Source organism: Cydia pomonella, chromosome 2 (genome assembly GCF_033807575.1).
Source record: "Cydia pomonella isolate Wapato2018A chromosome 2, ilCydPomo1, whole genome shotgun sequence".
Classification (NCBI taxonomy): domain Eukaryota; kingdom Metazoa; phylum Arthropoda; class Insecta; order Lepidoptera; family Tortricidae; genus Cydia; species Cydia pomonella.
The window spans coordinates 20,433,793-20,461,621 of NC_084704.1; the positions used below are offsets into that span (position 1 = coordinate 20,433,793).

The 27,829-nt window shown below is 34.1% G+C and overlaps 1 protein-coding gene across 1 annotated transcript in view; it reads right to left on the reverse strand.

Annotated features, from left to right (window-relative positions):
* LOC133534612 (zinc finger protein 177-like) overlaps nt 1-24,576 on the reverse strand; it is a 68,649-nt gene extending 44,073 nt beyond the window's left edge. Inside the window, exon 1 of the mRNA XM_061873811.1 lies at nt 23,945-24,576. Within this exon, the coding sequence (XP_061729795.1) occupies nt 23,945-24,133 (189 nt within the window). The 5' untranslated portion in view covers nt 24,134-24,576. The remainder of the gene's footprint in view (nt 1-23,944) is intronic.
* Nucleotides 24,577-27,829: the final 3,253 nt, after the last annotated feature.

Sequence of the window (27,829 nt, forward strand, 5' to 3'; positions counted from 1 at the left end):
TAAGTGTAGTACTCGTAAGTTAACAAATTAAAACTTTACTGTTTTAATGCCGTTTATAAACATTTTTTACTATACCTACCATTATCTACCTTATTAACTTATCAAAAAATATGTAAGTACAGTCAGCGTCAAATACTTCGTAGCAGTCAAAGTGGTCAAATAGTTCGGTACACCATACTAAATATATGGTGTACCGAACTATTTGGCTACTTTGACTGCTACGAAGTATTTGACGCTGACTGTATCATAAAAAAACGCAAATGCCGATTTTATGCCTGGATAACTGAGACTTCAAGGGACCAGACAATTTGTCTCACTTAAAGAAGTATTCCACTTACCCAGGCTCTCAGTTAGCCAGGTTTATATAAATGTCTGTCTCATTTACAGAGGGTTCCATTAATAGAGATGAAAATAGAGGATATTTCAGTTATAGAGGTGGTTAGTTAGTAAGTTATTTTGTAAAAATTATGTTTGAGTTGTAATCTTTAACAATAAAAATCAGGTAAAATAATACTTGTCCTTTAGAACATTGAGTGAACTTTTAAAGTATATTCAATATTTTTTTCCAATTTATTTTTAATTATTCTATGTCACATTAAATTGATACAGCCTTTTTTGCGTCTCACCATTTTAATAAATGGAAATATTTTTTTTGGTTTTTCATGTTACTTATCATTATCAAGATTTTAGCTTTCGTTTCTATAGTTTTAACAATTTAAACAAAGTCAATAAAACTTGGAGAACTTTAGACACAATTAAACATTTGCGGAATTTGTGAGTAAACTAAAAACTAGTAAAAAAACGAGAATTGATCTGGAATAGTCCTAGTTAAAGAGGTCATAGATAGACGTCGATTCCTATAACATTAAAAAAAAAACTATTTAAAAAAGTATTATTGCAAATATAGTCTCAGTAAAGGAGGTAAATACATTCTCTGTCTCAATTATAGAGGTAAATGTGACTATAAAATCCAAAATACTAATCTCAGTTATAGAGGTCTGTTTTGTCTCACTAACAGAGGTAATTCAGTGCTAAAGTGTCGGGACCGCACCATGAGTCCCAGCTATGGAGGTTTCTCACTTATCCAGGTCCCACTTAACCAAGTTTCACGTATAAGCATATATATATATGAAAATCTTCTGCAAGGAACTCCCCTTGCCCCTAGTAATTATTTAGAAATGCATTTAATATATTTTAAATATCCAACTACCTACTGTTTTAGTACATACTGTAGGTATAATACGATAAACAAATCAATAGAAGAGAATACCGTTTACTAAACGAATTTTATCAACTGATTCGTATAAACTGGCAGCTAGAGCACTTCCGTTCCGATAAGTGACGTTCACACGCAGCCCAATATCCGGCCGTACGTAACAGTAATGTAGCCATGAGTAGACTAAACTTGTTGTAATTTATTAATTTCACTTATAATGAGAGGTGCTTATGCTTATTGATCGCGGTAGGAAAGTGAAGGAAATCCGTTGTGGGCTATCTCAGTAGAAAAATCACTATTTCATAATGGACAATATTACTTTAATTTCGATTTCAGGGCCAAAGGTTGTTATTATACTTGTATATATATTATATACATATATTAAAGTACACTAACACGATGATAATATAGCGGGTGGGCCCTGTAACATGAGCAAATAATTAAAACGTAACTAATAATATATTGTACTCTTAAAACTATAAAACTTTTATTTAACAATTTTTAAAAATGATGAAGTTCTGAGACTTCTTATTTTTCATACAAATTAATAATTATCCTTAATGTACGCTAATATCATTGTAATTAGCGTTGCTTGCCACGCTTTAAACATAACAAATTTTGCAATACATTGTGTCTTAGAATAAACTTTAAAGTTTAGGTACTAGAAATCAAAACAAGTTATTTTTAATAGTCGCCAATTTTACAGTTTCATTTACTGTTCCTGTTTCAGGACCCAACAAATAGGTTCTTGATTTGCATTTATAACAAAGAAACTTGCATACAACATTTTGTATATGGAATAGCAATTACTTACCTATAATTTATCTACACATATTATAATCCAAATGTGTAAATATTGATTTTTTTTTGTAAATGTATTTTTAACATTTTTACAAAATTGAGATCAATATCTACGTTTAGGTCTACTGGATCTGTAAAAAAAATCTATTGTTACACTTAACAATTACCCACCACACTCACGATAGGTTGATGAGGATTCCTGAATAATCGAAAATAAAAATACTAATAGCCGTTTATGTTGCTTAAATAAATGTGTGCTAAAATAAATGTATCTAAATGCATGATGTCCAATTTTAATCTATAAGTGACGTCCGTTACTTTACGATACAAGATCGCGGTATCTCTAATAGGATATTACGGTAAATAACAAAATCTCACGTTTGTTGAACACTTCCGATAATAAACTGAAGGAAGTCGGTTTTAATTGCCATTTTATTGGTTTCGGCAACTATTTTGGATGTTTGGTGTGATATTTTTATTTAATAATCATGTGAGGAAACGTAGATTAGATATTTTAGCTACTCCAAGATAGACCGGAACGTGGAATCACCGATGTAGGAACTGGTAATTCTGGTAGACCACTTTCACATGCCAGTGCCTATCATTATTAATGTATTATCTTTAACTCGATTAATGCCCTCGTCTAGTTTTAAAGTGTTCATCTTCTCTAGTGTGAAATCAAAATCATACCTTTATTATTCCGTGTCAGGACTCCTATTTAAATCTGTTTTACACAACCTTGATTCAGTGACTCAAATATACTTATCTCTTCCTCAAAGTACATAAGAGAAGGCCTGTGCCCAGCAATGGGACGTATATAGGCTACGTTATTTATTATTATAATACTCCCTTTATTCATGTTCGATCTTAAGTTAGGAATATAATACAGGCGGCCTCCTAGCCTATTAGGTAGTGACCCTGCCTAGGAAGCGGGAGGTCCCGGGGCTGAATCCTGGTAAGGGCATTTATTCGTGTGTTTATATCAGATTTTGTTTCTTTCTATGTATTTAGGTATCTGTAAATATCTTTTATATATATCGTCGTCTATCAACCACAACACAAGCTTTATTGAACTTATTGTGGGACTAGGTCAATTTATGTAAAATTGTCCTATAATATTAATTTCATATTTATTTATTTAAGTTAGACATTTTTAAATATTTCTATATAAGAAAGAATAAAAAGTGAAGTATAGATTTTTTCAAAGATTTATTTATTTGCATAAACATTCAATTACAGAGATTTCTTAATTTTAGGAACTCTGATTCTTAAATAGGCATAACCTGTACTTTATGGCAAACAGCGCTCCTCCCCAGAAATTAAGATGTAGATGTTTTATTTATACAAGTTTAGATAAAAAATAATTTAAACTTGACAATTTATTTAGACTTGTGTATGTGTGTGTATAAGTTGAGTACAGGTGTCTGAAACAAATAAATACAATAAAATATTTCGAACGTATCCTACTTTGTGTAGCAGACTGTAAAGCCACCTTAATATATACAGTCTGTCGCCACCTTAATATAATAGTCGCTGACAGCTATGAGATTTAGTCCTGTTCACTTTCGCTATTACCAGCTATACGGGCTGCATCTCGCTCCCTTACTAAAATATGTAACTATTTTTAAAGAAGTGATTTTTATAAAATATACCAAAATCGAAAACTCTCAGACAGTGTTTTATTCAAAACTACACTACACTTTGCCCCCAGCAGTGGAGTAGGTCCCAAGCTGTGCACGGTGGTCAGGGCCGCAGAGTGAGAAACCAACAGACTACCCGCGTTGTGTCCACGACTACCGCTTTCTGCACCTGACCCCTGTTCCAGCCACGTAGCGAGAATCTCTCGAGGTGTTGATTAGGTCTTAATCGTTGATTAAATCAAATCAAATAAAGAAATGAAAAAATCTAATTATTTTTGAGATATCAAGTTACTGTTGTTTAAAAAAATTGGCTGGATTTATATAAATGTTCTCATAACTTTAACGGATGGTGACAAAGTGCAGACGATAACATCGCGATGTTCACTGCTTCCGTTGCTGAAAGGAAATATTAATAAAGTTAGTACAAATTTAATAATATAGAATGGGTCTAATGGGCCAAGATGATCGGGTTTTAGACGATTTGTCAACAACTGTTTCCTTTCTTAAGCAACTTTGAATAACGATTGTTGGCTGGTTGCATGTTTATGATGGGAACATATCAACGGTATTTAGATTTATTTACTATTTGGAATGATTTTGTTGGATTAGGTATAGCAATATTACTGATAAATTAGTTGTAAGTTTTATGATAAACATACGCATGCGCTTTAACGTTCTTGAGAGGTTTTATCCAGATATTTGTGAACACCTTGAACGCTCTGATGATGGCGACTGTACTGTATTTTCATCCAAATGTTTAAAATAAACTACCTAAACAACCATAAATTTAACGACTATCTTTTAGTGTCATTAATAAACAATTAAGATCAATTTAGAAACAATATTCGTATTTAAATGTATTGTATTTATGTATCGTATTCACATCTACATTAAAGTTCTCAGGCTCAATATCCATGTCTCATAACCTTAAAGCCAATTTTATTGTTTATAGACATAAAACTTACAACCACTTGGTTTTAAGAAAGAAAATGTTGGTCAAGCAAAAAAAACCTAAGTAAGTTTGATTAATAAACGTTTGCATACGCATACCCGCTAGGTGGCTAATGCATTTGACCTCCCATCCACGGGTGTTGGCGCTTGAACTATGCTCCTAATACTCACTCACAAATCACCCGCCAAACGTTTCCCATCATCCATCGCGATGTGGTCACGAAAATTAATCATAACAGATGTTACCATAATGTTTGATCACCATTTCTTAGCTACACGGAAGTTAGTAATGAAAATGCGGCTTAAAAGAAGCAATGAATGATGCGCATTTGTAGTGATATTTGATTGAGCGTATTATTAGTAAGAGGAGGAGTGTGATGTATAGACATTCGTCAGCCATCAAATCACTATAACTATAAACACTAGTTTCGCAATTAACAGACTATATTTGAATAAATTTACGTCAATTTTCAATAGCAACACCATAAATCTAATTATCAAATGGATTATTATGTGAATACATCACATGATACAGTGCTAATAAAATAAATAACGTTTCAAATGATGCATCAAAATAATATGAAAGTTAATAATGGGAATTTTGTTAATGCTAATTTGGTTTTTATGACGTGTAATGTGTTTTCTCTGACAGATGATGAGATAAGATATATATTAACTGTTAACTGTTAAAGTAAAAACTAACTGCATGTCAAGCTACGCATAATAGAGGGTTCCGTAACTTCATACGATATAAAACATCGCGGCACTCACGTCATGTTAATGCAAAGAGAGCTTTTTTGAAAAAATCCTAGGTCATGGCTTAATCGATCATGTTCTAAAAAAAAATGTTTTAGAAAGTATTTATAAGTATTTTTTATCTATCCACATTTATTTTACGTTCGGTTCAATAGTTAGAGGGGGGGATAGGTCCATTTCTTTGAACTTAAAAGCAATTATTTTCTAAAGTATTCACTTAGAAATCACGAAACTATAAAGGTTCTATTTCCCCATGTTGGCTGCGAAACCCCAAAACTAGTTATTAATGTTATTTAATTTACTTCAATTGTGTGATATAAATATATAATATAAATATAATATAAATTATTTTATCGCCATTTTAGTATAAGGTGGCCAGGGGCGGTATTATGGTTCCATTTTTATCACTTGTCACTGTGCCCGTCACTTTCGCGCTTACATACTTGTTAGAACGTGACAGCCATGGTGACAAATGATAAAGAGCCGACCATCTTAGCCCTACAGTAATAGTTGGTTTACCTATATATCCATCATGTAATTTATTCGTTGTATATTTTTGTAAAATGGCGATGTTATAAAGATAGGTATCAGCAATAAAAATTAAAAGGTGAATTAAAACAAGCACACCGGTAGCAAATCCACTCAACAACCATAAAAATTGTCAATCGCGACAGAATCGATCTGATTAAAGAATAGAAGATGTACGAACTTATGCCGGTTTCCCATGACATTATTATATTTATGGTGTGAACCAGATCTACGGAAGTCCAGGGTCTTTCTAAAAGAATTAGCATATATTACTGAATGGTAATTTATTAGTCCAGTTTTGCACTTTGTTTTTTTTTGTGATGCGGTCAAAATATTGGTTTGGACCCATATGTCTTGACGGTGTAGGTTAATGACCTAAAAATTGCTTCCGTTGACTGTGAGAACTAGCATTGCGCTTATGTTCTTAGTCCAACGTCTGCACTATACATAATATGGCCTTAATAGATTATTACGTTGTCTCGGCATTTTACCACTTCTTGCTTTTAGAGTCTGGGGTCCGCTCAGCAACTTGATCCCAAGAATTGAAATAAGCACTATTTACCTACCTACATATATTATGGTACCTACAATTTAACAAGCTATGGAGCAGCGCTGAAATTTGAGCAGAGCGTAACTAAAGTCGTCACGGTCAACTTCGCGACGCTTTCTCATTCCCATTCCCATCTCTCGTGTGACATGCCTCTAACGACGCGCTTTAGTGATTAGAGAAAATTAAGAGAATTATACGGTACGTAAAGGTCTATTCTCAAGTTAACATAAAGAAATTCATGATCAAAGAAAGAAATAGATTTACGAACACTGAATAAACTCTCGCCATTTTTACCAATTATTTGTTAATTATGAGGATGTAAAAAAATCTTGTTCATTCATAGGCAGGCGCCATTTTTTTCCAAAAAAAATTTCGTCTCATTCACAGCCTATATTATAACGCATTAGCGCAACGTTTTTTGAGTTACCGCATGTCAATTTATATCCCTTTGAAACAGGTAAGAAAAAACTTTTCAAATTTGCACCAAAGCATAATGTTCCTTTTTATAGCTTTATTGTAATTTTGCTAACGATGTGTGTTATTTTATGTTTCCGGTCTTTTTTGATCATTTTATATCGGTATAGTGAATACATTTCTGAGGTTTTAGTGGCTTTTAACCGAATTTCACCCATATGGTACATTAGTTGGGATGATTGATGTAGTTTTTATGTTATGAATATATTGTTTCTTATAGACATGAAGTTTTGGATATATATGATTGTATGGTAGGGTGTATTAAAGTCTCACTGAATAAATGCGAAACGCCATTTTATTGAAGCTTAATAAGATCAAGTAAGAAAAGTACCTATGTACTATACAATATTCTAAATCTTGAAAAAGTGTAAAAAGTAACGTTTAATAAAAAAACCGGCCAAGTGCGAGTCGGACTCGCACAGGAAGGGTTTCGTACCATTATCTATAAAAACGGTCACCCATCCAAGTACTCACCCCGCCCGACAATGCTTAACTTCGGTGATTGGATGAGAACCTGGAGATTGGAAATAAATATTTATTTAATAATAAATGTTTTCAGTATTTGTTGTTATAGCGGCAACAGATATACATAATCTGTAGAAATTTCAACTGGCTAACTATCACGGTTCATGAGATACAGCCTGGTGACAGACGGACGGACGGACAGCGGAGTCTCAGTTCCCAGGGAGGGTTCCCGTTTGACCCTTTGGGTACGGAACCCTAAAAAGGGACTACCAGCTTGTCAATTAAATGTAGTAAATATTATTTTTTTAACTGGTATATTTTAGACTTCTAGACGGGGCGTTTTGCATTAGGATCATTTAGAAAAAGGTCATTTTTCAAAAGGGACACTGGGATATTTTACGAGTTTTTTGGTGAACTACCTGTACGAAGTGAACTTATAAAACGTATCTTACTGTAAGATACATTGCTAAGAAAAAGGTTAAATTGAGTTATAAAAGCGAGTATTCTTAGTGCAACCTATGTAAGCAAATGTAGGTTATTTAACGCCATGGCAAAAGTTGTTAGTATGTTCTTAGTCTGCATTTTAGTAATAAGAAAACAATTGTACCTACACTGCAAGCAAACCCATAATTCATATAAATCGTACATATACTGTGACAACCAGACGCTTATTGACTTGTCAAAATAACCACTACTCGCATATTTTAGCAAAGTCTAACAATGAATCTAAATTAGAAACATCATAACTTAATCAAGTCTCCGTACAATAGTGGCTTACTTGGACAGAGAAGTAAAACATAAATAAATCTTAAATCGTAAATCACAATTTCAATAGTGAAGAAACAAATTGGTTTTCCTACAAATAATATTTTATGGCAAAGCTTGAGATAAGGCAACGCACATAATTTTGCGGAACTCTAACTAACTGGTCTAACCGGTCGAGATTGGTGTTAAGTTTAATTATAACAATAGTTTCAAATCATCTGTAGGTATTGAGATAAAACTGCTTTTTAGATTTATTGGTGTTTTACTAAGTACATTAGTTAATAAACATATTAGTTAGAGATAAATTCGTTAAAAAAAATTAGGTAGGTGAAAAATTTAATTGGGTATACAGTTCGTTAAGTCATTTCCGTCAGTAGAAAAAAGCAGCAAATTTAAAAAATGTAGGCGCGAAGGGATATCGTCCCATAGGAAATTATAAAGTTGTTTGACAGATTATATTTATCGTATATCTCAAAAAAGAGGTTAATTTTAAAAAAACCTTACTATTCTTAATATTACTAACTTAACTTTAAACTTCTTTTTACCTTTCAAAAATGTATACATTCGATAAAATGATGTCTACCTTTGGTCACTCTATCGATCATTTCGAAGAGATTAGAATTTCATTACCATCCATTACGAGGTTTTTATGGTTGCACTGTATAAGCCGTAATATGACGAATTAATTGGTTAGATACATTTTATGTCGTTTTATAGAATTCTTTTTCACATATATAAATCATTATTTTCTGGTTGAAAATAAACACAGTTTTAATGATTTAGATAATTTAAGCAGTTTAACAAATAGATTTTTAAATGTTAGTAGTGCCTAATTTACTAGCAAACACTTTATAGTACCTACTTAACATAATAGGGAAACACAATTATCATGAGGAAATTGCAATAGCTAGTTAGCACAGAGTTAGCTTCTTACATCTTGTCAAGCTACTAAACAGGAACTAAAAAAATGAAACATTTTCATCACACTTGCCAGAAAAAGATTTTATTTCATGCAGGTGTACTGAAAGACAAAGGTCTATATTGTTTCCGGGGGAGTTATAGCTTTTCTTTTATTGTCATTAATTCATACCAACCAAATAGGCATGAATGAGTTTTAGAGTACATAATGGTGCTACTTTCCCGCATGAGAGCGGGATTGAGCACTTTCCGTGCATATGCCGAAATTTTAAAGAGCCATATGTACTGTAAAACGTTGTACGATACACGTGCGAATAGGTAATTCGCAACTGGTGTCGACTGCGAATTTATTGCCACTCGTTGCGAATTTCCTATTTTCTGCACTTGTATCGTAAATCCCTATTACTTTTAAAACACTGACTTTAATAATTTATTTTTTTTGATTATGTAAAAAAATGTTTAATTTGATCAATTTAATAGCCGTTTTAAATATTTTTTTAATACAGTTGCTCAAAAAGTGCTACTTACGTAGCTGTTCAGCGTGCGGAAAGTTGGATTTCGCGAACTAGTGCTTTTTACTTTTCCATTTGTTCCAATTCATGACTACTTATTGATGAGTGTTAATGTTAGTTTCCTTTAAAAGTCGTTATCAACATAAACACCTACTGTTAATGTAAAAATAATAAATATAAGCATATTTCATATTTTATCACTTACCTCTTCATCATTATAACACGTTTATTTTTGAATAATGAATATTGAAAAACCGTTCTTAATAAGTTGTCTGAATGGAACGGAATAGCTGCCAAAACGCCTGTAAAAGTTGAGGCGTTTTTTCTTACTGCAAGAATGTTTTAAGTTTCCAAAGGAAACATTCGATATTGTTTTCATACAATTTAAATATACGAGTACGATACACAAATAAACATAAATAACCATACTTAGGTAATAATTTTATATTTACAATTGTTTCTGTCTTATACCTAGAATATTCATAAAAAAGTACTTGTTGTTTTTCTTATTTTTTCGCAACTGTATTAAAAAACGTCGTTCGATACGCGTGCGGAAATGTCATTCTTCACTCGTCCCGAGTCTTGCTACTCGCCTACGGCTCGTGGCAAGATATCTAGGTACTCGTGAAGTAATGACATACTTTCCGCACTAGCATCGAAATGTACTATTACACAATTTTCAACCGTGATTGAATGCCGGATAGATCTGTGCCTTCGATGTCTAACCTGTTAACGAATGACAATATGGCGGTCGAATATTTGAAATGTCATTAAGAATTATTTCGCTTAAAATTTAGGTTTTACTTCGCAAGTGTGATGAAAAACATTGTGTGTAACTCCGAGGGTAAGGAAATTGCAAACTCAAGTCTTTAAATTTCATTTAGGTACCCCCTCGTTGCACAATGTACTATTGTCATATTACATGACCCGTAGTTACATCTAGTTGTTTCACTCCTGACTAAAAATGTATCGGTACTTCAGTATGTAGACCTTTTTATGATCACTAAGAAATCAGGGATTATTGTTATATACATTGCTGCTGTGGTCTCGACGCTGGTGCTGTATCTGTCAATTTCCTTAGCAGTATGCGTAACATTTTGGACGTCATAATCGCGACAGTAATGCGACGGCGAACGTCTCATAGTTGACATCCAAATGTCACTTTTATTGGTGTGTGCACGCACGGCTCTTTTGGCACCTTCCGCGCTTTTACGCTAACTTATGCTGCCGATCAATGTGAATACTAATTGCCAATAACTGAAGGAATTATATCAAACTGCCCGGAAGCCCTAAAATTACGATATCCTTCGCTCCGGGCACCGAATGGATCCAAAATCCAAATCAGCAGCCGTGGGAAAGCAAAGTCACGCTAACTACAAAACTATATGTAAATTTTGGAAACCGGGCACATTATAAATGCTGCCTCTAAATTTAATCAATGGTTTATTTTCCTTGTATATTTTTACTGAGGTGTGCCAATAAAGAGTATCCTATTCTATTTTATAAATGCTCTAAGCGTTAACATTTTATTATAGCTTATTTATGGTGTTATTTGTTACCTTTGCTTATTAAATTATACAGAATGTTTATTTAGTCACCTGCAATAATTTACGGTATGAACATATAGATCATGCTGAGGGACCAACCCCGAAATCGCGACAAAAGAAACTCTCCCATAGAAAAGACAGCCACAATGTATGAAACACCCAAAAATTTTGGCGATATCCGGTTTGGTCCCATAGCAAAAGTTACTCAGTATGACCTATATACTCGTATTCACCCCGTAAATTATTGCAGGTGACTAAATAAACAACCTGTAGGTAAGTATTTACATTTACACCAATAATTTAAAATAGCCTAGACGATGGGTAATACTCAGTAATCTTAATAAAAGGGCCTCTTGCATCATAGTTGTGGTATGTTTACAAAAACACATTAAAGTCATAGATTACTTGGCAATAAATATAGATATATTATGTACCTCGCCTGTATGTAAAAAGTTCTTCTAAGATACAATAATACGATTATAAAAACTAAGAACCCGCCCGTATTATTCTTTATTAACTATTGAACCGAAAAAGAACATAGTTAATCCACAGAACTCCGTTATATAACCCTGCCTGTATTCTAACTGTGTTTAGGCTTATTGTATTTTTGTCTTGAAATGCACATTTTTTTTGCATTTTGAGCTAATTTGTGTTTATTTTTTTGCGTAAACGTTACATTACATTTGAATCAATAAGATTAACGCTTTTTAACCCAACCTTGGTCTCAAACTACTTTCTTAAATTTATATATGAACTTTATGAACAATAGGTGATTATCGTCCTTCATAGAAAGTCAATGGCGCAGCGTGTGCGCATTGTATTTGCGCGATCTTTCAAAAGATCATGAATCGCCTATCGATTTTTCAATTAAGAACCGAATCCGAATAATACCATCGGTTAACAAGGTACCATCTGTTTTCGATTAATTAAATTTCTAGACATAAAAACGACGAGTCGCTCAAGTGAAATGTTTAATGTGATTTGTGAGTGAAATAAGTGTGTAATTGATTGAGCCTGGTTCAAATTGATGGTACGTATAAACGTGTAAGAATAATTCAATTGATTAATATTATTACGACGGTATTTTTGATTGAAAGGTGTTACACATAAATGGCGGGAATTAACCTTTATACATTTAAAAAATATAAATATTGACTTAGGATCAGTTCTTTGTAAGTTTATTAACCCTTCCTTGTAATGTAAGATAATAATGCGAATGTGACGTGATAATATTATGCAACATCTAGTCCTACTACTCAATAAACTCAGGTCTTATGGTTCTGCAAATAAATAAGCAAAGATATTGGTTCAATCGTAAACTCGGCTATGGAATCGAATAACGGGGCACACAGTTTATGCCCTTGGACTATTACAGATGGCTTGTCCGCCTCTAATAACAATATCAGATATTGAATATCGGTTTTTAATTAATCTAGAAAATATGTTTGAATGTAGCTTACTTTACATTATAAATTGTACCGGGAATTCGAACAATCGTGAATTTGGGTTAAAAACTTTTGTAAGTAGTATAAATAAATTTTCTGTGGATATCATAAAGTTAATGGTTAATTAGAAGCCTATTTTTTTTGCTGGGTTGGCCCTTATAGTTAGGTATGCTCAAAGATTTTTTTCTTTAAATCTATACTATGAAATTCTAATAAAAATGTACCCAAATCAATAACTTTCATAATGTCCCTAGGGAAGTTGCCTGTTTGTTCCTAACGTTATTAAATTAAATTAATATAAAATTAGTTTATTTTGAGTAAAATTTGTTTATTAAGCGCTGGTGGCCTAGCGGTAAGAGCGTGCGACTTGCAATCCGGAGATCGCGGGTTCAATTCAAACCCCGGCTCGTACCAATGAGTTTTTCGGAACTTATGTACGAAATATCATTCGATATTTACCAGTCGCTTTTCGGTGAAGGAAAACATCGTGAGGAAACCGGACTAATCCCAACAAGGCCTAGTTTACCCTCTGGGTTGGAAGGTCAGATGGCAGTCGCTTTCGTAAAAACTAGTGCCTACGCCAAATCTTGGGATTAGTTGTCAAGCGGACCCCAGGCTCCCATGAGCCGTGGCAAAATGCCGGGACAACGCGAGGAAGAAGAAGAAGAAAATTTGTTTATTAATTTGGAACACTAGACTTAAACACTATACTATAAATACACATGCATTAATACAATAAAATAAACGTTTTTTTAACGCATCAGTGGTTAACACATTGACAGTTATCATCTATATCTCAATGTGTTAACCACAGTGCTGCTGGGCGCATAGAGTCCATAGCAAAATGTCATGTACGGGCAAAACTTGTCCGCGATCATTTCCAGGACGCTGTTGGAGCTGGCGCGCACGCGTCGCACCAGGTAGCTTTAAAACACGCCACCTGCGCCTCCGAAAACTGCCCTGATGCGCTGCAGTATCGCAGCAGCCCCATCAGTGCCCTGAATGCGTTATTGTATTGTACTTGTAGGGCCCTATACGATCTCAAGGTGTACCTTCTCCATAGACTGCAGGTGTAAAATGTTGTGCAAAAAGCTCTGTATAAAGTCACCTTACTTTCTCTTGAGCATCGAGCAAATCTGCGTGCAACCATGTTACCTCTGATCCATAAGGCCCTACATTCCTGTTCTATATCAGCATCGTCCTTGAGGTCGGTAGTAACCATATGACCTAGATACTTGTACTGGTATACCCTTTGCAGGGCAACCGTGTTAAGTTTGATTGGATGTATTACAGATGGTATTTTAGACTCGACCCCAAAAACCATATACTGATTTTTATTAACATTATACTTGAGTCCATGCGTGTGTGCGTAATCCTCACATACTTAAAGCAACCTTCTGATGCCGCAGACTGACGCACTCAACAACACCATGTCGTCGACATAGCTCCCATTGCTCATATTAACTCCGTCTATGTGACAGCCCGCATGCATGCTGCTGAGTGCGACATGACCCATTTGTGAGTATAAAATGGAAACAACCAATTTTATTGGACTTTGATTGCTTTTTTATTTTACTTTGCATAATGAGTGCGAATAAGTACCTCTTACATACTTGTAGGACTTTGGAACGACTTAAGTATATAATCACCCAAGTTTGTCCTCTTTATCGCTTCAATATCCAATTGTGATCTAATAATTTGTTACGGTGTTAATCATGTTTTGCTACGTCTTTGACGCTGCTCACGCTAATTGGTACAGAGCGAAAAGCACTGGAAGTCGTGTCATTAGACGTCTCGCTCCCGCTTCAATAAGCGGGAGCGAGACGTCTAATGACCAACCAATGACGAACCAATGTGCGTGTGAGATGCACTGTGACTACTGTGAGTCATATCAAACTTACAATTGTGTAGTACCTAAAATATTAAGACTCGTGTTACAATAAATAAATATATGTATATAGGTACGCAAACCGTAACTTATGGCTCTGCTTCGAAGCGACGATTGGTTATTCAAATCTTTTGTCCTCCGGCTAGGTGAAACTAAGTTGGTCCACGGTAAGCGGTATGATAACCAAGACAATACAGCATAATATTAATTATTATGCTTTTATTGTTTTATTTGTTAATTTTGAGATATTTATCCTGTAGGTCACGGCAAAATAATAGACATAAGAAAATATAATGGCTAATGTTATATTTATTTTTAACATAGGTAAATGTGGACAATGCACAATACAACTGGACCTCTAAATTTAGTAATAAACTAGTGATGTATTAGATAAGAAAATATTAAAAGCAAAAAATCTGAATATCTTGCAGAATAAGGCAAAATGAAATTATAATTTTAACATTTTTACTATTAATTCTTAATATCAGAATGTGAGTAATCCAATAACAGATCTGTAACGAAGATCCGATGGATATTTTACTAGGTTTGGTCGTCACGGTTCATCACACTTGAGGCATATAACTGCACTGTGTTTATCTCTCCGTTGATTAGCCTCAATGGTAACTTCTTACATGACTCCATTCGCATGAATATTAAGTACTGGCAACTTGCACCGCTTCTGGGTCTTTTTCGCATAACGCTTTCCATTTTGAAAGCACTTGCCATAAACTAGCAATGATGTGTTTTGTATTATGTTAATATTGACTTGTTTATATCGCCATTTTGTATGCGACGCGACATTGTTGTTTGTTAAAATAAATATTGTTTACTGGCAACAAAGTTGTTTACTCACAACAAAAAGTGAGACCTTAGATGGGAACAGCTCGTTATGCAGTTCTTTAGTACATTTTTTCCGGTTTTTGTTCATCTTCGCTATTGATGAATTAGTTGATGGCCGTAACAGTAAACAATTTTTTTTTTCACTCTTTAATAAATATATTATTGAATTCTTCAGAACCATTCCTATAAATACTACCACAAATCCATTAACCAAAATTTGTTAAAAGTTTTCTGATCCTTAAATATTTATAGGTAAATTACGTATAGTTACAATAAAAATTAACTTTTGGCTAATGCCTTGTCCGGCTCATTCTTAAACCAACTATTTAAATAATGTGCAAATATTTTGCAAATAATACTTATATTATATCTTAGTTTAAATGCCTGCAGTACCAATCATTATATCTATGTTTTATACACACAGGTTGGTACTAAACAAAAATATTCATATTCATTTTCAAATAAATCACTTTTGAGCGTTTCGTGATTCATCAATTAAACGGTTGCGGGCAATTACTGAGAAGATTATGAATGATTTTAATTATAGACCGATAAGAAATTTAAATGAGAATTTGTTACAAGGTATATTTGTATTAGTTAACTGCAAAGCGAGGTTGCGTGAGAGTTAAAGGCTTGTTACAATATGTAATATGTATGTAAAATAATACACATCAAAGATTCGTCAAACTTCAACTAAAATCGGGACCCGGTGTACCTAATACCAAAACCCGACCGATCCAATGGGTTTTTTCTTAATCTGGTTAAAATAAAATCTCAATGACATTGAAATATTAAGAAAAAACTGGTCCTTTTTAGGTGCATTATTATAATTATTTTAATTTAAATGAATTGATTAAATTAACTTGACCTAGGAAAATGAAAATGTAATATTTTTAAGCATTTTTTTAAATATTTAACACAACGTCTATTCTTGCTTCTTAATTACAGGGTATCGTGACAATTTAAACAATTTTAAGGAAATGACTGCTACTCGCATAATTCCTTGTCATAAAAACAAGAGGCGGTGAGTGAACGTGCGAATTCTTCATAATTTCTCTGTAACTAGTATGGGCGAGAAAAATGAAGCTATTATGTAGGAACGTTGACATGCTCTTGCTCTTTGAACTCAGATAATCTAGATCACGATGACATGTTTTGAAATTATAAAATTGTTAGGGCGGCGGTGTCATCAACGTGATTTGTATCTCTGTCATTAGATATATGTTAAATGTAGGTTGTGTTACGATAAGGTGCATTGGAATAATTTTGGAAACGGCTAAATTCATATGTAATTTACAGTGGCGGGGTAAACATAAAACTATCCCATGGGTTTAACTAGCTTGAGACAATTGAACAGCTTTTTCTATAAGTCTCAAAGAAAAAGCAAGCATTTTTTTCAATAAGTCTCTGTTTGATGAAGTGCCACTGACACTTTGGTAATACTCGCTTACCTGTCAATATGTTATAATCGCTAAGGAACTAAATACTGCTCCAGGAAATAAAATTCTGTCACAACTTAAAGGAGTGAAAAACTCTCATAATACCTATAACTATTATAAAGGAAATTAGTAATGTATATATGGTGCATAGGTACATCTTAAATAGCTTTAGTTATTTAAAATTAAATAAAAGTTATTTAAATACTTATCAGCTTTATCTCTAAATCCTTTGAAAAAGTTTAATTATTAACAAATCGTTTCTGCGCTAAAGTGCACTTCATACGCCCCGCGTAATAAATTAACCTGAATAGCTTCCGACACGTCAACAATATGGCTATAAAAACTCTTTCCATACAAGTTCACTGTCCAATACAATTGAGGAAAAACCTCATGTGACGCAATCCATGCAACAGGTGAAACACCTAATTATCTCATAGTGAAGAATGAACTTTCGCTTTTGTGTTAAAACAATGAGATTTGCACTCTCTACTGTGGTAACTTATACGTTCTTTACACTTATTATGCGTAAATTAGCTTTGATTATTTTATTATGGAAACTAAAAATATTTTGGTAATCATATCTCCGTGATAATAATTGAGGCTCATGTCACTTACGTATTTTCATCATCATCATCAACGTCATACTCATATTACTGTTTTTACCATCTTTTATTTAGCTTGCAATTACCACTAGTTGTACCCAAAAGTAACATACTTTTGAATGTTGTCAGATCAACAATATTTTTGACATCTACAGATAGTAAACCTTGGAGATAACTCACAAATCTAATTAACTTATAAATGTTATACCTAGTGTTAATCATAGTTTAATAAAATCTTTTAATATTTAACATAAAAAATCTACTTGTATTTGTTCTGTGTATAAAATATGAATATTGCAATTTATATGTGCAAAAAACTTTAATGCAAGTATCCCAACCAAAACTTCAGCTAGTGATTATCGTTGTGTAACGAATGAAATGGACCAATTATTAAATTTCAACACCGCTAATACATTCCGGTCCAATAAAGACTGTGTAAAGAATTATAAATGGCCGTTGTCAAAACATTCAGTACAATAGTAATTAGCTTCTTGTGGGGAACAAAGTAGTGGTTATGAAGAGGCGCGTGCGTGGATGTACAAAAACGCTACTAGATTGTGTGGCCCAATTTAAGAGATATTTGCTGGTATTGATAACTTAGGTGCGTTTAAAATGTAAGTATTATTTTGTAACCCACAGTTGGGTCCCACAAATTGTAAGGCGTCACGGTAGCCGTCGTCGGAGATGGCGGGACGAACTTGACGCCTTTGACAGAGACTGGTGGGAGACTTCCGAGGATAGGGACACGTGGAAGAATAAGAGGGAGGCCTTTGCACAGCAGTGGGACAATATGAGCTCATAATAAATAAAATGTTTGTAACCCACTTGCTTCATAGAATTATAAGGCTGATTGACCTCACAGTTTCAGTAATAGATTGTTTTACAATGTACGTAGATTGAATTGACACACATCGTGTTTTAGGATTTACATATAACCGATGGAATTCGACTTGTTGGTTTGTAGTACTTGGTTAGTAAAAAAAGCCATTAAAATTAAAATAACAGTAAAGTATTAAGCACTTATAGTTAACAAAATATCACAGCTCCAAAAATGTAATTATATAAGCTTTATATTATGATAGTTATGATACCTAACCCTATCTAATCCCTAACCTACCGTAAAATCCCGAAAGTAAAGCTTGTTTTTTCTAGTTAAAACTAATATCCCTAAACGCCTGAGTAGTCAGTGCTAGTTTTACACTACTACTGACTACTTAAACTGACTACTTAAACTAAAATGAATCCAAAAGGCAGTTTTCAATTGTCCATATTGTGCTCTGTCTGGTATACGTACAAGCGTAGTGAGAAAGAATGTATATATCGGCGGCCTATCGTAAAGTTCCTGTGTATTGTTTTGACGGTAGTCACATTAAACCAAAATATAGGTAGGATAGGTTCGTTAGGTTGCATCAGATGCTCGAAGGGCAAACTGTCCAGAAATAAGAGTCCTACGTAACGCGGCTTGGTCGACTCAGGAGACGAGCCAATGATTTTCAGAATTCACGATATGCCTAGGAACTTCATGGTCTGCCTGATTTTACGATCAGCTGCTGAGATATACATTACATTCAAACAATTATATTTCCGTGTATCTACTTTTTATAGACTATCCTCTGAAGCTAATAACTTGTGTCAAGCATAAAGAAATGCATTTACATTCCTTGATATAAAATTGGATAGAAACCAAGGTTTTTTTTGTGGCTCCGGCTTTACGTTTCAGCTCACGTCCAGTATAAATTCTGGATTTTTGAATTCTTTAAATTGTATCAATATAATGTATTTTACATTATAATTTGAATATACTTACAAAAAAAAAAAGGATTAATAAATCCAAACATTTTTTTTATCGCGGTGGATTTAAGAATTTTCATTAACATATAGTAGGTATGCGTTTATGAAATAATGTAGGCGTATTCAGTTATTGACTTACCCAATACTAGCACAATTAGTACATATTAGTCCATATACAATACCTAATGAATTGAATTTTTTTATTATTATTATTTAAATGTGTCGAATTCACAAAACTTGATGACCTAATCGGTACGTCCGTTTGCCGCAATGGCATATAATTATTTTTATTAAATTTTGTACTATACGGCAACGATTAACTTGTTGTGGTAAAACCATTTTCTTTATCTACTTATATTTCCAGTACACTTATTTAGTAATTATAGGAAAATTACTTGAAGATCTACCAAACTCATGAAAAATAAGAAGTCTATGATTACTAAACTCAGTAACTATGGAACAAAACTTTTGACAGGCCAAAAAACAAAACATCTGACTCAAAAAACGCATTTACGGCAAAGTTCTGTGATGCAAGTTTGTGGCGCGAGCTTATTTAGAAAACCAACGGCCGGCCGCGAAAAGCACAATCATGCGGTTGCTTATGATCTGGTTTTTGTCCATCCGTCCGTTTTAAACTCTCATCTCGTTGGTAACCGAGGACGGACGTGAGGAGTCGAACACCACAGACTAGAAATAAATGGAGTTGGCTTTTATCCCAGAACCCAGTGTCGACATTATGAAGCTTCCACAGGTCAAAAATCTCAAATGGTTTGACGTACTTTGGACAAGACGTCAAGTGTCGTTAGAATGTTTTTATTTGTAAAAGTGATAAATAATTTATGATATTTTTGTAACAAGACAGGTGTTTCAAAATGTCATTACATTAAAAAAAAAACACTACTTGAAAACAACAATTTATTATGATTATTTCTTATATTGTATTAAATATTTATACAACTAATCATTTACCAAGTTTTTACATCTCCGATGATTTCAAGGCTGCACTCACGTTTTTGAAACCATTGTGGTTTCCTATAAGTTTTCTGTTTGTATTTATTTGAACAGGTATAACGAGCAAGCCAAATAACATAGGAAGGGAGTCATTACTTTCAAATAACGATGTTTACTGACGCCTTAACTACGGATTATCTGTAATGAATGGGAAAGTTGAAGACATTTTATTTTCAATGCTACTGGATTGTTTCGTTAAAATTTCTGTCTAATACTGATTATTTGACGAATGTTAGTAGTAATGTGGAAAAGTACCTACCAACATTTTTAAATGGATAGATATTGGTTATGGAAAAAAATATTATATTATATCGTCTTAATAATTAAAACATAATGCGTGTCCTTTGTTACATTTTTTTAGCGCGTTGCACCGTTCATAATTGACGAACTGAACAACACTGATCATGCCGTTGTCTATCATCATCATCATCATCATCCCACAGAAAACAGTTTTTCTTTTCAATTAGGGTAAGTCCGGGGTTTATAGTTTTTTAAACGCGATAAAAAAAATTTTAGCAAACAAATCTTTATTTTTTTTATAAACTTTGAACAAATTATTGGCTTTTGAAAATGAAACAAACAAAATTATATTTTTATTGAATTCGGTTTAATAAAATGTTTCAATTTTTCTTTACAATTGGCAATCTCTCCCGAGGTAGCCGGGAATGATGACCGAACCATTACAGGAGAAATGGCCATAACTTGATTTTCCATTTTAGTAATAGATTAGGTTTTAATTTTTTACTACCCAAGTGCCTTATCTTCTCCAGATCCCATTTAGGTTACGCAATGCCAGCAAACAACTCATCCAAATCAATCTTGGGTGAGAATAAGAGTCTCGCGATAGTGTTTCCTACACCCGCAATAGTTATTTTTCTCAATTAACTCCCTTTTTTTAAATCTTTCTTATGTATATGTAGGGCACATCGTCCCTGCTATCCTATAACCTTCAGAATTCGGTATTTTTGATAGAAACTTCTTCATTACTGTCTCCCTCCACTCCATAAATTATAGCCATATATGGTTTTCACTACCATCATATGGGTGTAACGTGAAAAATGTATTCACTGTTCATTTCTTTTCAGTACCCCTAGTGTAAATATTTTCGACAGCGAAACGTGACGTACGCGTTTGCGTTAAGTGTCATTTTGTATGAGATTTTTGACTTTCCAAAACGTCCCGCTTGGCGCTTGTCATAAACCCATACAAAATGAGACTTAACGCAAACGCGTACGTCACGTTTCGCTATCGACTAAAATGACACTAGGGGTACTGTTCTACTGTAGGTTTTGTAGTAATAGTAACGAAACGGCCTTGCCACATAGTTTGGCTAAGGTGTAGAGACCGTGAAGTTACGGCTTGTAGAGTTAGAAGCTTGGCTCTACATGAGATCTGACAACTGTTTGACAGTGCGAGCCTTATGGTTTCGTCTTGGCAACATTTTACATGCAAATGTTTTCGGTGGGATCATTTTGTATCAGATATCATTTCAACTAATTGTAATCAATTATGTATTAATTTGCAAACTATATTCATGCTACATTTAAAATAATTGCCATTAAAATAAGGAATCACTAACATCATTTAAATTGCTTAGACCTTAATTGAACTTATAGTTAAACTTAAGTCTGTAGCTACTATTTGCGAATACATCCTGTATTTATGTAACTGATCAATTCCTATATTTCCTGACCATAAGAAGATCACGGTTGAAATTCACGAAAAGTTTTTTTTTTAAGTTAAAATCAATAAACCTTCAGTTTATATCTATTGATGAATTTGTCAATACAATTAATTGAATCAATTTTTCTGCTTCCTGCTCATAGATCACAATCCTCATTATATAATTACCTGTCTGTAACCTTGTAAGCTGGCCGTCACGGCGTCACGTCTCAACGTACAATAGTTCTTCGACATGAAAAGTTGTTTAATTTTTTCTGTTAAATGGAGCCTCATACTTTTCTTTAGTTCAATCTAAATGACCAGGAACTTTTTATATTTCTCCCATCATTACGCAACATGACTCTCTTCATTATTAAGAGATAACAAATTTATTAATTAAATAACAATATATTTTGCAGTACTAAAGCTTTACCGAAACAATCAATAAATATGGAAAAGCATATATTATAACAATAAGTAAACAATGATATATTTCTTATACAATAAATAATAACTTTGAAAAGTCAAAAAAAGGATACTTATGTTTATTTCCTAGTCGCTGGGATACATTTTCTCCACTGACTGGTAAATAAAAAGTATGTCTATGGTACTTACATTTTGATAATGTATATTTCTTATATATATAACAAAACCCTGAAAAACTGAGCCTGGGCACCGGTTTTGGTAACATAAATTGGTTTAAGTAGACGATGACATATATCATATATAATGTATTAATGTTCTAATTACATATTATGTACCCATTTTATCTACCAAAATTCGTATCAGTAGCCTATCCTGTATTTAGTTCACATTATTGACCGATTAAATCAAGTTCTTTATTTTATAAGAAACAAGTGTTTTTCGTTTGAACTTGTATTTGGTTACTGTTTTCGTCAAAACGGCTGAACAGTTTAGTTTATAGGTAGAGAAAGAATTCTGGTATTAAATACTACATATATTTCTACTTTCATGTGATGCGCAATAATGTTTAAATAAATAAATAAAATCTAGATTAACTTAAAATGGGGGCTAAGTTTAACACGCAGACGCGACTTTTTCCGATTTTGAATCTTATAAAACTTACCTACCTACCAAGCCGTTACTCAATTTGTGTCAAAACTCGAATAGTTATTAAATTGAAATAATATGTCTCGTTTCCTTATTTACCAAGGACGCCCATATCCATTAAACATACCTACGGCTTTATGGCAAAATAAAATGTTAATGCTGTACCAATTTTTAATAATTTATTCTACTGTGATAAGCGTAATTACTGTCATTTAATATTGTGGTCCAATTCGTTTTTAACGTCTGATTAGAATCTTTACTGGTTATAGATGGAAATCTCGCATAGGTTTCATTAGGTAACTAACAAAGTAGCAATTCTGTATAGGCTGTATCTTCGGTATTGTTTTGTGGTTACTTAATTATGATTGTACGGTCAACCAATTTGATTCCTAGGCCACTATAGAACCATGTCATAATGACTTCTACGACAGTGCTTATTGAGTGATGCATGTCATGTATAGACTAGTTAAAGCGACTAGGTTCTATACTGGCCTAGGATTCAAATTGGTTGACTACAAGTACAAGAGCTGTTGCTTATGACTTCGTTAGCATTGTAAATAAACATAAATTTTCTAGATGCAGTAATTTTGACTCTGCGTTAATTATATATATTAATTTAGTTTAAAACTGTATAAGTTTCATTAAATGTATAAAAATTTCACCTTTTTTACTAGAGCCGCAGTCTTATTAACAAATTATGAAAGTATCGGCAAAAGGGCGCTAGGTAGAGAGCATATATTTTATATGGTAGGTAATCATTGAACCGGATAAAATATACCTGTGCTGCTTTAAAATCTCTGATAAAATACATATATCCTAACATATTACTAATTGAGATGTTTTCGTATCGTATGCATCTCGTAGAAAGTGTTGAATGTCTTCAAGTGAAAATCATAATTCTAAATTGGAATATGTCATAGTCATATTAAATCAGGCAGTATATATGAGTTATGAGTTAAAATCTAAAAATTCTAATCTTTTTCAAAAATTTATGGATAGTTTAATTAAATTACATCATTGAATAAAATATTTCCCAAATAAAAACGTAGGTAATAAACAATTGGTTACTCACGTCGTGGTCTGGAACGTAGGAGTACACGTGAAGCTTGTCGATTCTTATAGTTCCTTGAAAAGGGTATAAAAGGGATCCCTTCGGCAGCTCTTGTGATGTCCAAACATTCACTGATGCCTCCCTTCCTCTGGCACCACCAGGCCTCAAAGCCAAGCTCAGTTCTTGGGGTATTAGCACCAAAGTCTCCATCTTTGCACACACTTTCAGTCAAAACTGATTAATTAATTAGGATTAAATTTGTCCTCCCACAGTCATGCCACAAATGAGTAATCCCCGAGAATGTGACTGAACTCGTCCATCACAGTTAATGAGTATAAATAATTTATTACAAGAAAAAAGGGACGTCTCTCCGATTATCAGTCGCTGATGTCGCCGACAAAATATCGGTTGGGTGCGTGATCGATCGTCCAGTGAAACGTCAGTGTAAATTAATCACTGCATATACTCATATGAGTCAGGCACGGCTATTCTCAAAGTTAAAGTTAACGAAAAAATATTTGGTCATTTTAATCAAAGTTCGTTCAACCCGTCACAATATTGTCCGTTTAGGGTACAATATCAGCACAGTACGGGAGTACCGGTAAGCGCACACGCAAGATGCGCGCGCCGTCTCTGAACGTAGACTGAAGGAAGCGCTAACATTGACCTTAGTAGCGGCCGTGATCGCGTTTACAGTTCATTTTTTGCTCGATAAAAAGGAGAGGAGTAAAGCCCTGCAAGAGTTTGCCATAGTAATTTTTGAAATATCGGTCTTATGTCACTACAAATAAGTTCCATATCAAATGTATGGATATGTTTGTAAGATGTAGTAAGGTGCGCTCCCCTCCAAAGGCGGCACCTGCCAGGTTCGTGCGCCGCCCGTCAGAGCGGCGTAGAACCTCGCTCGGCGCACGCGCACCTACCTGCTAAAGAGCTTTTTTCGGATTCTTGCGACAGGTGTTTTTTAACGCTCCGTTTTTTAATTAGGTGGTTTATTGACGTAAGGTGTTTTTGTCTTAAGTACCTATTGCGCAATAATAAAATAAAAATAGCTACTCGAAACATACCTAGTGCGACGTAGATTTAATATGAATATGTATTTTAATTTTGGCGTTTGGGTAAAAACTTGTCGTCGTTAATTTTATTTTATGACTTGCATAACTATTATTTATGTTTAAAATATTTTATTTAGATATACACATAAAATTGCACTTGATGCCATCGCACATACCTACTAGATTTTACGTATTGGTATTGCATGGAGAAATGAGTGAATGAATTCATTGATTAAGTCGCCATGCACTTTTATGGTATCTTGTTTTCTGAATACCTATATGCGATTTCCGCTATTGTTAATAAAATTCATCTGAACCTATTGGGGGTGTGGGTTTGTGGTAAATGTTTTGGATCTTGAAATTAAAAAATATCTTCTACTCATTTTTGAATTTCTACGATAGTAGTATATGTAGATATAGAACTAAAGAAAAGGGCTGCAACCAATTTCCATTTATAAGGAAAATACTTTATGTCCCAAGGTATTTCTAAGTAACTTATTAGCTTCTTTCCATTTCTATATCTAAGAGATAAAGGATACTTCTTCATAATTAGAGCTTCCATTAGATGAAACACCTGCCTGTCAGTCCCTTTGTGCTCTCACTCATTAACCATTGCACCAATTTGCACTTAATGCATCTGCAGGGTTATTGTATCTACCTTCTTGCAAAAGTTTGTAACTTGTAGGTATCATGTTTTTTATGATAGTTAAATCCTTCGCCAAGCTGAAACAGAGCTTATAGTATGCTTATCCATGCTTAATAATGTAGGGTTCCGTATTGTCTAGGTATAGGTCTGTCAGAATAAGTGGACTTAAAAAGGCCTTTTTTGTAAATAGGTACTATGGATCTTCTTCTTCCTCGCGTTGTCCTGGCATTTGGCCACGACTCATAGGAGCCTGGGGTCCGCTTGACAACTAATCCCAAGATTTGGCGTAGGCACTACTTTTTACGAAAGCGACAGCCATCTGACCTTCCAACCCAGAGAGTAAACTAGGACTTGTTGGGATTAGTCCGGTTTCCTCACGATGTTTTCCTTCACCGAAAAGCGACTGGTAAATATCAAATGATATTTTGTACATAAGTTCCGAAAAACTCATTGGTTCGAGCCGGTATTTGAACCCGCTGCCTCCGGATTGCAAGTCGCACGCTCTTACCGTTAGGCCACCAGCGCTTTTTCCAATAGGTACTATGGATATGTCATGCAAAAGGAAGTATCTTCGCACCACTTACTTCAAACGTTTTTGCAAAAACTTAAAAACGGTCAATGAGGGTGCGGGGCGTTAGGATCGGCAACGCGCATGTAACACTTCTGGAGTTGCAGGCGTCCATAGACAGTAACCGCTACCATCAGGCGGGCCGTATGCTTGTTTGCCACGAACATAGTATAAAAAACTTAAAAACAGTTAACTAAAAAACATTTTTCACAGAAAGACTATTAAAAACTTCATTTCCATGTTTTTTTTTCTTATTTTATAAACCCACGTTTTGATTGCATAGAGTGTAGGTAGTAGGTTGTGGGACATTTTGGACTTTTAGAGGGATAATTCCCGAAAACATATGACCTACGTATCAACGTACATGTTATATGCAGTGGTTCAAATAATTATGAATAGCAGCAAATATTAGACAAATCTAAACAACCAACCAAATACATGAGCGGAAAATATACCTACACGATTACCTTGGTTTGTACAAGAATTAAAGTCCTAAACTATTATTTATAATCCTTACACACATTCCATTGTCGCTTGTACTCACTTCTCAACCAATATGTTACCTACAGAAAACGCCAACGACCTGCATGCACCTGCCGTCACCGCAATCCTACTAACGCACATAAGCGAACGTACTTATAAACACTGGAATAATTCAAATATTAAGGTGGAATAGGTATTGATCGTGAGGTATTTAGTTCAATATATGTATTAATATCATTTAATATAACAAAACGAATAGCTAAACTGAAATAAACAGATAAAAAAATATTGACTATACCTAATACCGATGTTATGAATAAAACAAGTAACTGTACTACATAATAAATAATAGTACCTACTACGTAACCGTACTTAATAGGCTACTAATTTTATTCTGCTATGAATTACTAAATTATTCGAGTAATACACATTTTAGGATAGATAAGACCAACATACGCACGTAACTTTTTATATATTTCGTATACATACCTGCAAATGAAAAAAAAGAAACCCTAGAAGTTTTGAAAAAAGCTTATGCCATATCTGCACTCCTTCTTCTTCTTCGCGTTGCCCTGGCATTTTGCCATGGCTCATGGGAGCCTAAGGTCCGCTTGGCAACTAATCCCGAGAATTGGCGTAGGCACTAGTTTTTACGAAAGCGACTGCCATGATGCCATCTGACCTTCTAACCCAGAGAGTTTACACTAGGCCTTGTTGGGATTAGTCCGGTTTCGTCACGATGTTTTCCTTCACCGAAAAGCGACTGGTACCTAAATATCAAATATTTCGTACATAATTAGTTCCGAAAAACTCATTGATACGAGCCGGGGTTTGAACCCGCGACCTCCGGATTGCAAGTCGCACGCTCTTACTAGCGGTAAGCCTTCCATGTCGTGCCATATCTGCACTACTTTTCTAAATGCGATTTGCACTAGTCTATAAATATTATCTTTTACCTTTTCCCTGCTAATCTATTAAACGGATTTGACAACCGAAATAGAAATACCTAGCTGAGCAACTTTTCAAATCTCGAATTTTTGAAGCTATGTTTCTGTCGCGCTGCAGTGGGCGGGAAGTGCGTGCGATAAGGACAACTGCAGCTCGGACTAAAATTCCCACGCAAACAACTCAAAAATCGAGGTTTTGCTCCCGAC